General features: G+C 50.7%; 1 protein-coding gene across 3 annotated transcripts in view; it reads right to left on the reverse strand.

Moving 5' to 3' along the window:
* Positions 1 to 12,730, reverse strand: part of raver2 (ribonucleoprotein, PTB-binding 2) — a 120,226-nt gene that overhangs the window by 49,746 nt on the left and 57,750 nt on the right. For all 3 annotated transcript variants that reach the window (XM_038794478.1, XM_038794479.1, XM_038794477.1), the window contains exon 6: positions 1,615 to 1,697. In XM_038794478.1, coding sequence (XP_038650406.1) covers positions 1,615 to 1,697 — 83 coding nt within the window. The remainder of the gene's footprint in view (positions 1 to 1,614; positions 1,698 to 12,730) is intronic.

Here is a 12,730-nt window from a genome sequence, read left to right on the forward strand (position 1 = left end):
CACAAGTCCCGAAAGACATGTTGTTAGGTAATTTGGACATTCTGAACTCTCCCTCTGTGTGCCCAATCAGGTGTCGGAATGCGGCGACTGGGGGCTTTTCACAGTAACTTCATTGCAGTATTAATGTAAGCCTACTTGTGACAATAAAGATTATTATAAAATGGGAAAATGGACTGTGTTAGATCATCCATGATCTTATTAAATGGTGGAGCAGACTCAAAGGGCTCATGTTCCTATTTCTTATGGATATTCACTGAGTACACAACTAAATAAAGGCCTCTTGGGCAGGCACAGCTGAAAAAAAGGTAAATCAGTGGAGAAAGAACAGCAACATTTTCTACTACATGTAAAAATGTACTTTCAACTTCAAAAATCTGTGAAAAAATAACACCATGACACACTGATCCACACACAATTTTCTCAGGTTTAAGCAGCTCCAGATCCAAACTCATGCTGGCCAAATATCACCGCGAACACTGCAGTCAACAGATCTGCTCTTGCATACACATTTCCTCCCAGTTGGTGGAGTCACTAGAGTGGCTTCCATGGGGATTGAAGCAAATCTCCAGTCAAGCAACAAATCAGTTATTTGAAAAAAGCCCATAACAAGATTTTTTTGGGGGGAATAAACACCAGAGGAGCTCTTCAAAGAAAAGGTAACCTCTTGGGCTCTCATGAACAACCAAAACAAGATTAAATTTATCTTTCCAGCTGCGAATAACTAAGAATAGCAACAGGCAAGAGAGTATTTTAAGTCAATAACCAAAAGTTCTGCAGAAAAGGTTTTTTTTTTTTGTCAGATTTTATTTGCAAGTTACTATTGAGATTAGTTAATTTATTGGACATTATATAGACTGTTAGAAATTACACAGAACAGGCGGCACAGTGGTTAGTACTGCTGCCTCATGGTGACTAGGACCCGTTATTGATTCTGGCCCCAGGTCACATTTACACATTTTTCCCATGTCTGCGTGGGTCTCACCACTACAACCCAAAAATATGTGCAGGGTAGGCGGATTGACCCTTAATTGGAAAATAAAAAATTGGGTACTCTAAATTTATTTAAAAAAATAAATTACACAGAATACCAATTGCATTTCAAAGTAATTCATGGTATGCTGGACAGGATTCTTCAAATCTCCATACAGCCAGATAGAAATGAACATATGAACCTCATGCTTAAAAGTTATTATTGTGCCAGATGTACTACACCAAAAACTTGAGGTTCCACTAGCTGCCAGTTTCCATTATCCACCCAGGAAAGAAGATGGGGACAAATGGAATTCCACTGCAGATAATGTGCAACAATTCAACCAGATTCAGAGCTTGTCTGCACTTGTTCAACAGTATGATTTTATCTATTAAGAAGTCTTACAACACCAGGTTAAAGTCCAACAGGCTTATTTGGAATCACGAGCTTTCGGAGCGTAACTCCTTCATCAGGTGATGGAAGGACTCACCTGATGAAGGAGCTACGCTCTGAAAGCTCGTGATTCCAAATAAACCTGTTGTTGCAAGACTTCTTACTGTGCCCACCCCAGTCCAGCAGCTCCACATCATGGCTTTTATATATTGGAATACATTCCTGAAAGTGTGGTTTCTATTTGAAGTTACCTGTGTTTGATTCATCTGAAGCAGGGTTGCAGTTAGTACAGGGTTCGGCAGAACAGGCAGGTTGCCAGCATTTCCTAAAATACCTGAAGAAATCAAACCGGATTAGAGGCTAATCTGAAGAAACTATTTACATACGTACATAGCTCTTAGTTTAATCACCTAAAAAGCAAAGCATCCATTCCAAATTACAAACTTTGAAAATGTTAAATGATATAAAACAATATATTTTCTATGAAAACTTATAATTGATATTAATATCAACATTAGCGCCCTACTGTGTACCCAGCTCAAAAAGAAATTTTTCATGAATGCCTGTACAGCGGCTATTTTGAAGTTATTGTAGCATGTGCCTGATGCTAGGAGGAAGGCAATTAGAAAAAATTCTTTGAGGGTAAGGAACAGCAACGGGGAAAGAGATAGACAGATAGCTGGAGGCAAGAAAAACACCAAAGCGAAGAGACAGCAGCAACAGAAAGGCGCATGAGTGGCAGAAGCGCAGGCAGGCGGCCCCAGAAGACAAGACGGAGGTTCAGGTGGTGTGTGAGCAGAATGCAGCGACCAGCATAAAGGCGGAGCTCTGGTCGGAGCTCCAAGCAATGATGGAGACGCTGCAAAAATGCAGCAGAACATCGAAGGCCTGGAAAGGGAAGTGAAGGTACAGAAAAAAACGATTCTGCAGTGGAGAGGACCGCCTCGGACCAGAGCAACAGGTTGATAACCCTAGAAGCCAAGATCAAACGGTTAGTAGCAGACCAGGGGAGACTAAGAGGGAAAGTGGAGGACCAGGAAAATAGGTCCAGACAGCAGAACATTAAAATAGTGGGTCTTCCAGAGAGAATAGAAGGCAGAGGCCCAACAGGTTACATCGGACAAATGATGGGCAAGCTAGTGGGAAAGGATGCATTCCTAAACCCACCAGAAATAGACAGGGTGCACAGGTCGCTCTGACCCAAGCCCAAAGCCAGGGACCAGCCCAGAGCAATTACTGCAAGGCTACACCGGTTCCAAGACCAAGTGGGCCCAGCAAATGAAACAGAGCTCGTGGGAAGGGAAGGCCATAAGAGTGTATCAGGACATTGGGGCGGACCTGCCAGAAAAAGGGGCCAAATTCTGGGTAACATTTGAGGGTTAAGAGGTGTATTGAGGAGGGTCACCATACTAGCGAGGATGGCCAGCACAGGAGGGCTATGGCATGCCTCTCAGGGGAGAGGGAGCACCTGGCACAAGGTGTTGGGGGTGGGGGAACAAAGGGACAGGGGCTAGGAGTCTCAGGGAGAGCACAGAACAAAAGAGAAGCAAAGAGAAGGGTGAGATAGTGAAGCTGTACAGACATTGGCCTCGGCGGGCATGGAACAGGGCGAGGAACCAAGATGGTGTCGCAAGCAACCACTTGGGAGGGCATCAGGGCGAAGGGAGACCCTGGAGCGCAGGGGCACACCCACATAGCATACACAGCTGCCGGCCACATTGGGTGCCCCCTGGACAAAGGGAAACCCTGGGGCCCAACCCCATAGTGAGAGCGGCGACCCTGGCCATTTTGGAGGGCCCCCAAGCAAAGGGAAACCCCGGAGTGCAGGGGCGTGTTATCTGGAAAGTAAGGGGACTCAACGGCCCAGTGAAAAGATCCACACTCTCTGCCACTTAAAAAGCCGAAAGGCAAACATAAATCTACCTACACACCCGAGGGAGAAGGACCGACTGCTGGTAAGGAAGGGCTGGCTGGGACACACATACCATTTGTGCTACAGGACGAGGGCTAGGGGGGTAGCAACATTAATTTGCAAAAGGACAAGCTTTACGGAAACCAAGACAGTTACGGACTCAGGGGGAAGGTGCATCATGGTCAGCGGTGTCCTGGAAGGGGCACCGGTCGTAATGGTAAATGTGTATGCTCCTAACTGGGACGACTCAGAATTCATAAAGACGACCATGGCGGAAATGCCCAACCTTTTTATAAAAATAATTTTTATTAAGATTTTCACAAAATATAAATAACAAAACATTATTAACAAAACAACCATGGTAAAAACCCAAGAACAACACCCACCCAACTACAAAAGCAACTGCAAACAAAAAAAAATAAACAACAACAGGGAAAGAGATAACACCCGCCACATCCCACAAACCCGTGAACACAGTTCTCCCTCCCACCGAACCAATGCCGCTCTATTTCCTTACCGTTCCGCCAGGAAGTCCAGGAAAGGCTGCCACCGCCTAAAGAACCCTTAAACTGATCCCCTCAGGGCAAATTTCACCTTCTCCAATTTGATGAACCCCACCATATCATTGATCCAGGCCTCCACGCTTGGGGGCCTCGCATCCTTCCACCGAAGAAGAATCCTCCGCCAGGCTAATAGGGACGCAAAGGCCAGGACACCAGCCTCTTTCGCCTCCTGCACTCCCGGTTCCACTGCAACCCCAAAAATTGAGTGTCTCCAGCCTGGCTTGACCCTGGATCCCACCACCCTCGACACCGTCCTTGCTACCCCCATCCAAAACTCCCCCAGCACTGGGCACACCCAAAACATATGGGCGTGGTTCGCTGGGCTCCCCGAGCACCTAACACACCTGTCTTCGCCCCCGAAAAACCTACTCATCCTCGTCCCAGTCATGTGGGCCCTATGCAGCACCTTGAACTGTATGAGGCTAAGCCTCGCACAGGAAGAGGAGGAAATTCACTCTCTCCAGGGCATCCACCCACGTCCCTTCCTCAATCTCCTCACCCAGCTCCTCTTCCCATTTACCCTTCAGTTCCTCCACCGAGGCCTCGTCTACCTCCTGCATTACCCGGTATGTGTCCGAAATCCTCCCGCCTCCAACCCACACCCCCGAGAGCACCCTGTCCCGTACCCCACGTGGGGGCAGCAAGGGGAACCCCTCCACCTGCCGCCTGGCAAACGCCCTAACCTGCATGTACTGAAACATGTTCCCCAGGGGAAGCCCAAACTTCCCCTCTAACTCCCCCAAGCTTGCGAACCTCCCCTCCACAAACAGGTCCCTCAACCTCCAACCCCTACCCTGTGCCAGCCCAGAAATCCGCCATCAATGCTCCCTGGGACAAACCGATGGTTCCCCCGTATCAGGGCCTCCATCGAGCCCCCCACTTCTCCCCTATGCCGTCTCCATTGCCCCCAAATTTTGAGGGTAGCCGCCACCACCAGGCTCGTGGTATACCTCGTTGGAGGGAGCGGCAACGGCACCGTTACCAGCGCCTCCAGGCTCGTGCCCACACAGGACGCCACCTCCATCTTCTTCCATGCTGCCCCTTCCCCGTCCATTACCCACTTACACACCATCGCTGCGTTGGCAGCCCAGTAGTACCCACAGAGGTTGGGCAACGCCAGCACCCCCCTATCCCTGCCCCGTTCCAAGAACACACTTCTCACCCTCGGAGTCCCACGCGCCCACACAAATCCCGTAATACTCCTGTTGACCCTCCTAAAAAAGGCCTTCGGGATAAGGATGGGAAGGCACTGGAACAGGAACAAAAACCTCGGGAGCACCGTCATCTTAACGGATTGCACCCTCCCCGCCAGTGACAGTGGTAACATATCCCACCTTTTGAACTCCTCCTCCATCTGTTCCACCAACCTTGTGAGGTTGAGCTTGTGCAGGGCCCCCCAGATCCCAGCCACCTGGACTCCTAGGTACCTGAAGCTCTTCCCTGCCTGCTTCAGTGGGAGCCTACCAATCCCCTCCTCCTGATCCCCCGGGTGCACCACGAACAACTCGCTCTTGCCCAGGTTCAGCTTATACCCAGAGAAGCCCCCAAATTCACCAAGAATCCAAATCACCTCCAGCATCCCCCCCCACCGGGTCCGCCACATACAGCAACAGGTCGTCCGCATAAAGCGACACTCGATGCTCCTCCCCACCCCGCACCAGGCCCCTCCAGTTCCCTGACTCCCTCAACGCCATGGCCAGGGGCTCAATTGCCAATGCAAAGAGCAAGGGGGGACAGGGGACACCCCGTCTCGTCCCCCGGTACAGTACTCCAACCTCCTCCTATTCGTGGCTACACTCGCCATCGGGACCTCATAGAGCACCTCCCCCAACGGACAAACCCCTCCCCAAACCCAAACCTCTCCAACACCTCCCACAGATCCCCCCACTCAACCTTATCAAAGGCCTTCTCCGCATCTAATGCCACCACTATCTCCACCTCCCCTTCCACAGTAGGCATCATAATAACGTTGAGGAGCCTTCGTACGTTTGTATTCAACTGCCTTCCCTTCACAAACCCCGTCTGGTCCTCATGAATGATCCCCGGCACAGAATCCTCTATTCTTGTGGCTAAGATCTTTGCCAGCAGCTTGGCGTCTACATTTAGCAGCGAGATCGGCCTATATGACCCACACTGCAGAGGGTCCTTGTCCCGCTTCAGGATCAAGGAAATCAGCGCCGGTGACATAGTTGTGGGCAAAGCCCCCCCCCTCGCCTCGTTAAAGGTCCGGACCAACAGGGGGCCCAACAGGTCCGCATACCTTTTTATAAAATTCGGCCGGAAACCCATCCGGCCCCGGCGACTTCCCCGACTGCATGCTCCCTATCCCTTTAACCAGCTCAATCAGCGCCCCCAGTCCCTCCACATGCCCCTCCTCCACCCTCGGAAATCGCAGCTTGTCCAAGAAGCTCCCCATTCCACCCCCATCCACCGGGGGTTCAGACCGGTACAGTTCCCCATAGAAGTCCCTGAAGACCCCATTAACATCTACCCTCCTCCGCACCACCTTCCCAGCTCTATCCATCACTCCCCCAATCTCCCTGGCCGCATCCAGCTTTCGGAGCTGGTGCGCCAGCATCCTGCTCGCCTTCTCCCCATATTCATACACCGCCCCATGTGCTTTCCTCCACGGAGCTTCCGCCTTTCTGGTAGTCAATAGGTCGAACCTGGCCTGAAGGCTACGCCTCTCCCCCAGCAATCCCTCCTCTGGAGCCTCTGCATATCTCCTATCCATCCTCACCATCTCCCCTATCAGTCTCTCCCTCTGCTCCCCCCTCTCCCTATGGGTTCGGATGGAAATCAACTCCCCTCTAGTCACCGCCTTCAATGCCTCCCAGACCGTCCCCACTCGGACCTCCCCGTTATCGTTGGCCTCAATGTACCTCTCAATACACCCCCGTACCCTCCCGGCCACCTCCTCATCTGCCAGCAGCCCCACCTCCAAGCGCCAGAGTGGACGTTGGTCCCTCTCCTCACCCAGCCCGAGGTTCACCCAGTGCGGGGCATGATCTGAAATGGCAATGGCAGAGTATTCAACATCCTCCACCCTCGAAACCAGCCCCCTGCTCAGGACAAAACAATCAATCCTCGAACAGGCCTATGCACGTGGGAGAAAAACGAGTACTCCCTGGCCCTTGGCCTCGCAAACCTCCAGGAATCCACCCCTCCCATCTGATCCATAAATCCCCTCAACACCTTAGCCACCGCTGGCCTCCTACCCATCCGGGACTTGGATCGATCCAATGGGGGATCCAGCACCGTGTGGAAGCCCCCCCCCCCCCCCGCCCCTTCCCACGTCGGGAATTGTCGACGAAGTTCCGTTGGGGGCCCTGAAAAGAGCCCCAAAGTCCGTTATTCGCGGGAGCTGCCAATCGTGCGGCTTAGCTTCGCATTGCCGCCACCGGAAGTCGAAATCCCCAACCTTGACACACACCGACTGATCACGAGAGGCGACTTTAACTGAGGCGACGGAATGTGGATCATACAGACCCATTTCACTGCAGAACAAGCCTTCGACAGAGTCAAATGGAGCAACCGCCTCGAGGGACTAGAACGATTTGGGCTAGGAGCGGGATTCACCGCCTGGGTGAGGCTCCTGCACAATGCTCCCAAAGAGAGTGTCTGAACTAAGACCACCAGCTCTGAATACTTCCAGCTACAGAGAGGAAGACAGGGCTGCTCCATGCCCCCACTCTTGTTCACGCTAGCGATCGAACCCCTGGCGATAGCCCTGCGGGACAGAAAAAGCTGGAAGGGAATCCGGAGAGGAGACCGAGAGCACAGAGTCTCATTTTATGCAGATGACCTGCTCCTCTGTCTCGAAGACACAGGAGGAACTGAAGGCAATGCTGCAAATACTGAAAGAGTTGGAACCTTCTCGGGCTACAAACTTAACCTGGAAAAAAGCGACACATTCCCAGTGAACCCAAAATGGGGAGGGACAGAGCTGAAGGGGCACCCGTTCAAAACGGCCCAGAACAGATTCCATTACCTGGGGATCCAAATAGTCAGAGACTGGACATGGATCCACAAGTGGAACCTGACCAGCCTGGTGGAGAAGTAAGAAAAGACCTTCAACGGTGGGGCTCACTCCCACTCTCCCTGGCAGAAGTGCAGACGATCAAGATGAACATACTGCCAAGGCTCCTCTTCCTGTTTAGATCCATCCCGATCTTCATCCCCAAGGCCTTTTTCCAAAACATAGACAGTCCAATCATGACGTTTGTGTTTGGGGGGGGGGGGGGAAGGAAAAACTCACCGGGCCCTGATCACAGCAGCACTCCTATCCTCAACAAGGTATACAACGTGCCCAGTGGTAGCAGCCACACTGAGAACATGGACACAGTTGAGACAGCACTTCAGGATAACCAAAACATCCCCTATGGCCCCCATTGTGGCAATCAGATTCCACCCAGCCATGCTAGATACCACCTTCAAAAGATGGAGGCAGGACGGTCGGGGCTTCTACGTAGGGTGCAGACTGGCGACACTGGACGAACTGACGAGGAAGTGGAAACTAGCAAAAGGTCAGAAATTGAGACATCTCCAAATAAAACACTTTTCCACAAAGAGACAGTAGGGTACCCCGGGGCCCCAGAAACCACACTACTAGAGGACCTGATAGGCACAAGCAGTGAGAAGAGGGTCTATGTGGGAAAATATACGGACAGCTACTGGACAGAGCCTGAACACCACTGGACGGGACCAAATAAAAATGGGAGGACAAACTGGGGACAGAGGTAGGGTGGGGAATCTGGAGCGAGCACTGAGCAGGGTGAACTCCACATTCTCCTGCGCAAGGCTAAGCCTAACGCAGCTCAAAGTGGTGCACAGAGCGCACCGGACTTCGGGACCAGCAGAAAAGGCTTCTGGAGAAGGTGGAGGACCTTGAGAATCGGTCCCTCCAGCAGAACTTAAGAATTGTCAGGCTCCCGAAGGGGGCTGAGGGAGCGGACGCTGGGGTATACGTAGCGGGTAAGTTCGATAAACTGCTGGGGGAGTGGGCATTCCCCGACCATTGGAGGTGAACAGGGCGTACAGAGCGCTTGCCAGGAAGCCGCGAGCCGGGGACACTTGAGGGCAATGGTGGTGAGATTCCATAGGTTCCTGGACAAGGAATGTATTCTTCGGTGGGCCAAAAAACACGGAGCTGTAAGTGGGACAACAGTATCCTGCGGGTGTACCAGGACCCAAGTGTGGAGGCAGCAAGGAAGAGGGCAGGATTTAACCAAGTTAAGCCAATGTTTTTCAAGATGCAGGTGAAGTTCGGGCTGCTGTATCCAGCTCGTCTTTGGGTTACACGAGGCCCAGCATCGTTATTTTGAGTTGCCCGAAGATGCGCTGGACGTTTCTAAAAGAAAAGGACTGGTGGGGGTCCGAGAACTAGGGACTTTGGTGGAGGGACAGTGAGATGGTCGAGGGTGGGGGTCGCCGAGGGGCGGGCTGGAGGAGATGCGGCGCAGGAGACTGGCCCAAGAAAGGGGACGGCGAATCGGGGGAAGGGGGGGCATTCCCCCCCCCCCCAACTAAGCTGATCACCTGGAATGTTCGAGGGTTAAATGGGCCTATAAAGAGGGTACGTGTGTTTGTGCACCTGAGGGGACTGAGGAGACGCACCTTAGAGTAGTGGACCAGGTCAGGTTGAGAATAGGCTGGATCAATCAGGTTTTCCACTCGGGGCTCGATACAAAGACTAGAGGGGTTGCGATCTTGATTAATAAGCGGGTGACATTTGAAGTGGGCAGAATATTTTCAGATGTGGGAGGTCGATGTATCATGGTTAGTGGTAAGCTGCAGGGGATGAAGGTAGTGCTGGTTAATGTATATGTACCAAATTGGGATGACCTGGAATGTATAAAGAGGGTGCTAGGGAAGATACCGGACCTGCACTCGCACAAGCTGATCATGGGAGGGGAGTTTAATAGTTATTGATCCCAGCCTGGATCGGTCATGCTCGAGAACGGGAACGGCCGCTTTCCCTGTTGAACATAGATGCCAAATTGTTGGGCAAAATTTTGGCCCCCAGGATTGTGGACTGTGTACCTGCAATGGCAAAGGAACTGAAAGGGTTCGTGGAGCAGATGGGGGTGGTGGTGGAGGATCCATGGAGATTTAGGCAGCCAAAGGCAAAGGAGTTTTCGTTTTACTCCTATGTACATAAGGTGTACGCTCGGATCGACTTATCTGTCTTGGGTCGGGCCCTACTGGCAGGGGTGGTGGACACAGGGTATTCGGTGATTATGATCTCGGACCATGCTCCTCACTGGGTTGACCTGCAGTTAGTATGGATAGCAAGCAGCGCCCGCAATGGAGGTTAGATGTAGGACTATTGGCAGACGAAGCAGTGTCCGAGAGGCTGAGGAACTGCATGCTGAATTACCAGCAGGTAAATGTTATGGGGGAGGTCTCAGCAGCGGTGGTCTGGGAAGTGCTGAAGGCAGTGGTGAGAGGAGAGCTGATTTTGATCCGGGCTCACAGGGACAGGACATATAGGACAGAGATGGACCGACTGGTAAAATAGATTCTACAAGTCAACAGGAAGTATGCAGAGACTCCAGAGGCAGGGCTTTTCTGGGAACGTCGGAGGCTACAGGTGGAGAAAGGCTTGTTAATCACAGGGAGGGCAGTGGAACAGCACAGAAAGGCGAGGGGGGCAATATCCGAGCATGGTGAGAAGGCCAGCAGGATGCTTGCACAGCAACTCAGAAAGAGGGAGGCAGCTAGAGAAATAGGGAAAGTTATTGACGGGGATGGGAACTAAGTTGGGGACTCGACAGGGCTGAGTAAGGCCTTCCGGGACTTTTACAGCAGGTTGTAGAGGTCAGAACCCCCTGCGGGACCGGATGGGATGAGGCACTTCCTGGAGGGGCTGACGTTCACGAAGGTGGACAGGGAGCTGGTAGAACCCGGAGCTATGTGGGTCTGACGGGCCGCTTTCCCTGTTCAACATAGATGCCAAATTGTTGGGCAAAATTTAGCCCCCAGGATTGTGGACTGTGTACCGGACGTTATTGTGGAAGATCAGACAGGGTTCATTAATGGCAGGCAGTGGTGGCCAATGTAAGAAGTCTGTTCAACGTGATCATGATACCCCCCCGGAGAGTAGGGAGGTGGAGGTAGTGGTCGCGATGGATGCGGAGAAAGCTTTTGACCGGATTGAGTGGAATTAGTTATGGGAGGTGCTGGAGCGGTTTGGATTTGGGAGGGGCTTTATTGACTGGGTCAGGTTGCTGTACCAGGCTCCTGTGGCAAGTGTACAGACGAACAGGATGACTTCGGACTATTTCAGACTGCACCGGGGGACGTGACAAGGACCCCCTTTCCCCACTGCTGTTTGGCACTGGCTATGGAACCACTGGCAATTGCTCGGAGGGCCTTGAGGGGGGTGGAGCACAGTCTCACTGTATGCGGACGATCTGCTTTTGTACGTTCAGATCCAATGGAGGGGATGGAAGAAATTATGGGAATTTTAGGGGAATTCAGCTGGTTTTCAGGGTATAAGCTTAATATGGGGAAGAGCGAGATGTTTGTGGTCCAGGCGAGGGGGTCAGAGGCGACTGGGGGAACTGCCGTTCAGAGTGGTAGGCGACAGTTTCAGGTACCTAGGTATCCAAGTGGCGGGGGATTGGGACAGGCTACAGAAATTGAACTTGGCCCGGTTGGTGGATCAGACGAAGGAGGATTTCCGGAGATGGGATGCACTCCTGTTGTCTCGGGCGGGCAGAGTTCAGACAGTAAAAATGACGGTTCTCCCGAGATTCCTATTCATTTTCCAATGGCTCCCCATCTTCATCCTGCGGTCCTTTTTTACGGTGCTATGTCTTTTCGTCCGACGTCATTTCGTCCAACGACACTTCGTCCACGTCTTTTGGTCCAACGTCTTTTTGTCCGCCCGTCTTTTGGTCCAACGTCACTTCGTCCAATTATCCAATTACAAATTAACTCCGTATAAAACCATTCAATTGATAAAATGCAAGTACAATACAGCAAGTGAATTTAGTTGCTAAAATGCAAGTAATTGATAAAATGCAAGTAAAATGCAAGTTGAAAAATGCAGTTTAAAAATCTGAAATTGCAGTTAAAAAATCTAAAAGTTTACTAATAATTTTTTTGTCTAAGACTTTTTGTAACTTGACTTTTTGTAACTTGTACCACTCCACTCCACTCCACTATTTGATAGACGATGAAGAAATACCTGCTGAATTCATCGTTTACTTCGACTTGACTTACATAGGCATTGTGAGAGGACGTGGTGCCAGACGAAGGAGTGAAACACCTACATTCCCGACAGCTGTATGGAATGTTAATCAGCGTGTTCTACAAGATCTACCGAGAACAAATAATGCTGCTGAGGGGTTTCATTCTGCCATAAAGCGTTCGGCGGGTGGAGCTCATTTGAATATCTGGAGGTTAATCAAAACTCTGAAGGAAGAGGAAGGGTTCATAATAGGCAAAAAGGCTCAAATTCTTCGGGGAGATCAGTCGACTTCATGTACGCGATATAAGAAAATAACTGAACGCCTCAAAAGATTGGCCGTTGAATATGATTCTACAACAAAAATTGATTTCTTGAGGAATGTTGCTTACAATTTACATCAATTTTAAGTAATTTCGGGAATTTGAAGTAATTAGTAAACTTTTAGATTTTTTAACTGCATTTTTAGATTTTAAAACTGCATTTTTCAACTTGCATTTTACTTGCATTTTATCAATTACTTGCATTTTAGCAACTAAATTCACTTGCTGTATTGTACTTGCATTTTATCAATTAAATGGTTTTATACGGAGTTAATTTGTAATTGGATAATTGGACGAAGTGACGTTGGACCAAAAGACGGGCGGACAAAAAGACGTTGGACCAAAAGACGTGGACAAAGTGTCGTTGGACGAAGT

The sequence above is a fragment of the Scyliorhinus canicula genome, chromosome 4, assembly GCF_902713615.1.
Source record: "Scyliorhinus canicula chromosome 4, sScyCan1.1, whole genome shotgun sequence".
In the NCBI taxonomy this organism is placed as follows: domain Eukaryota; kingdom Metazoa; phylum Chordata; class Chondrichthyes; order Carcharhiniformes; family Scyliorhinidae; genus Scyliorhinus; species Scyliorhinus canicula.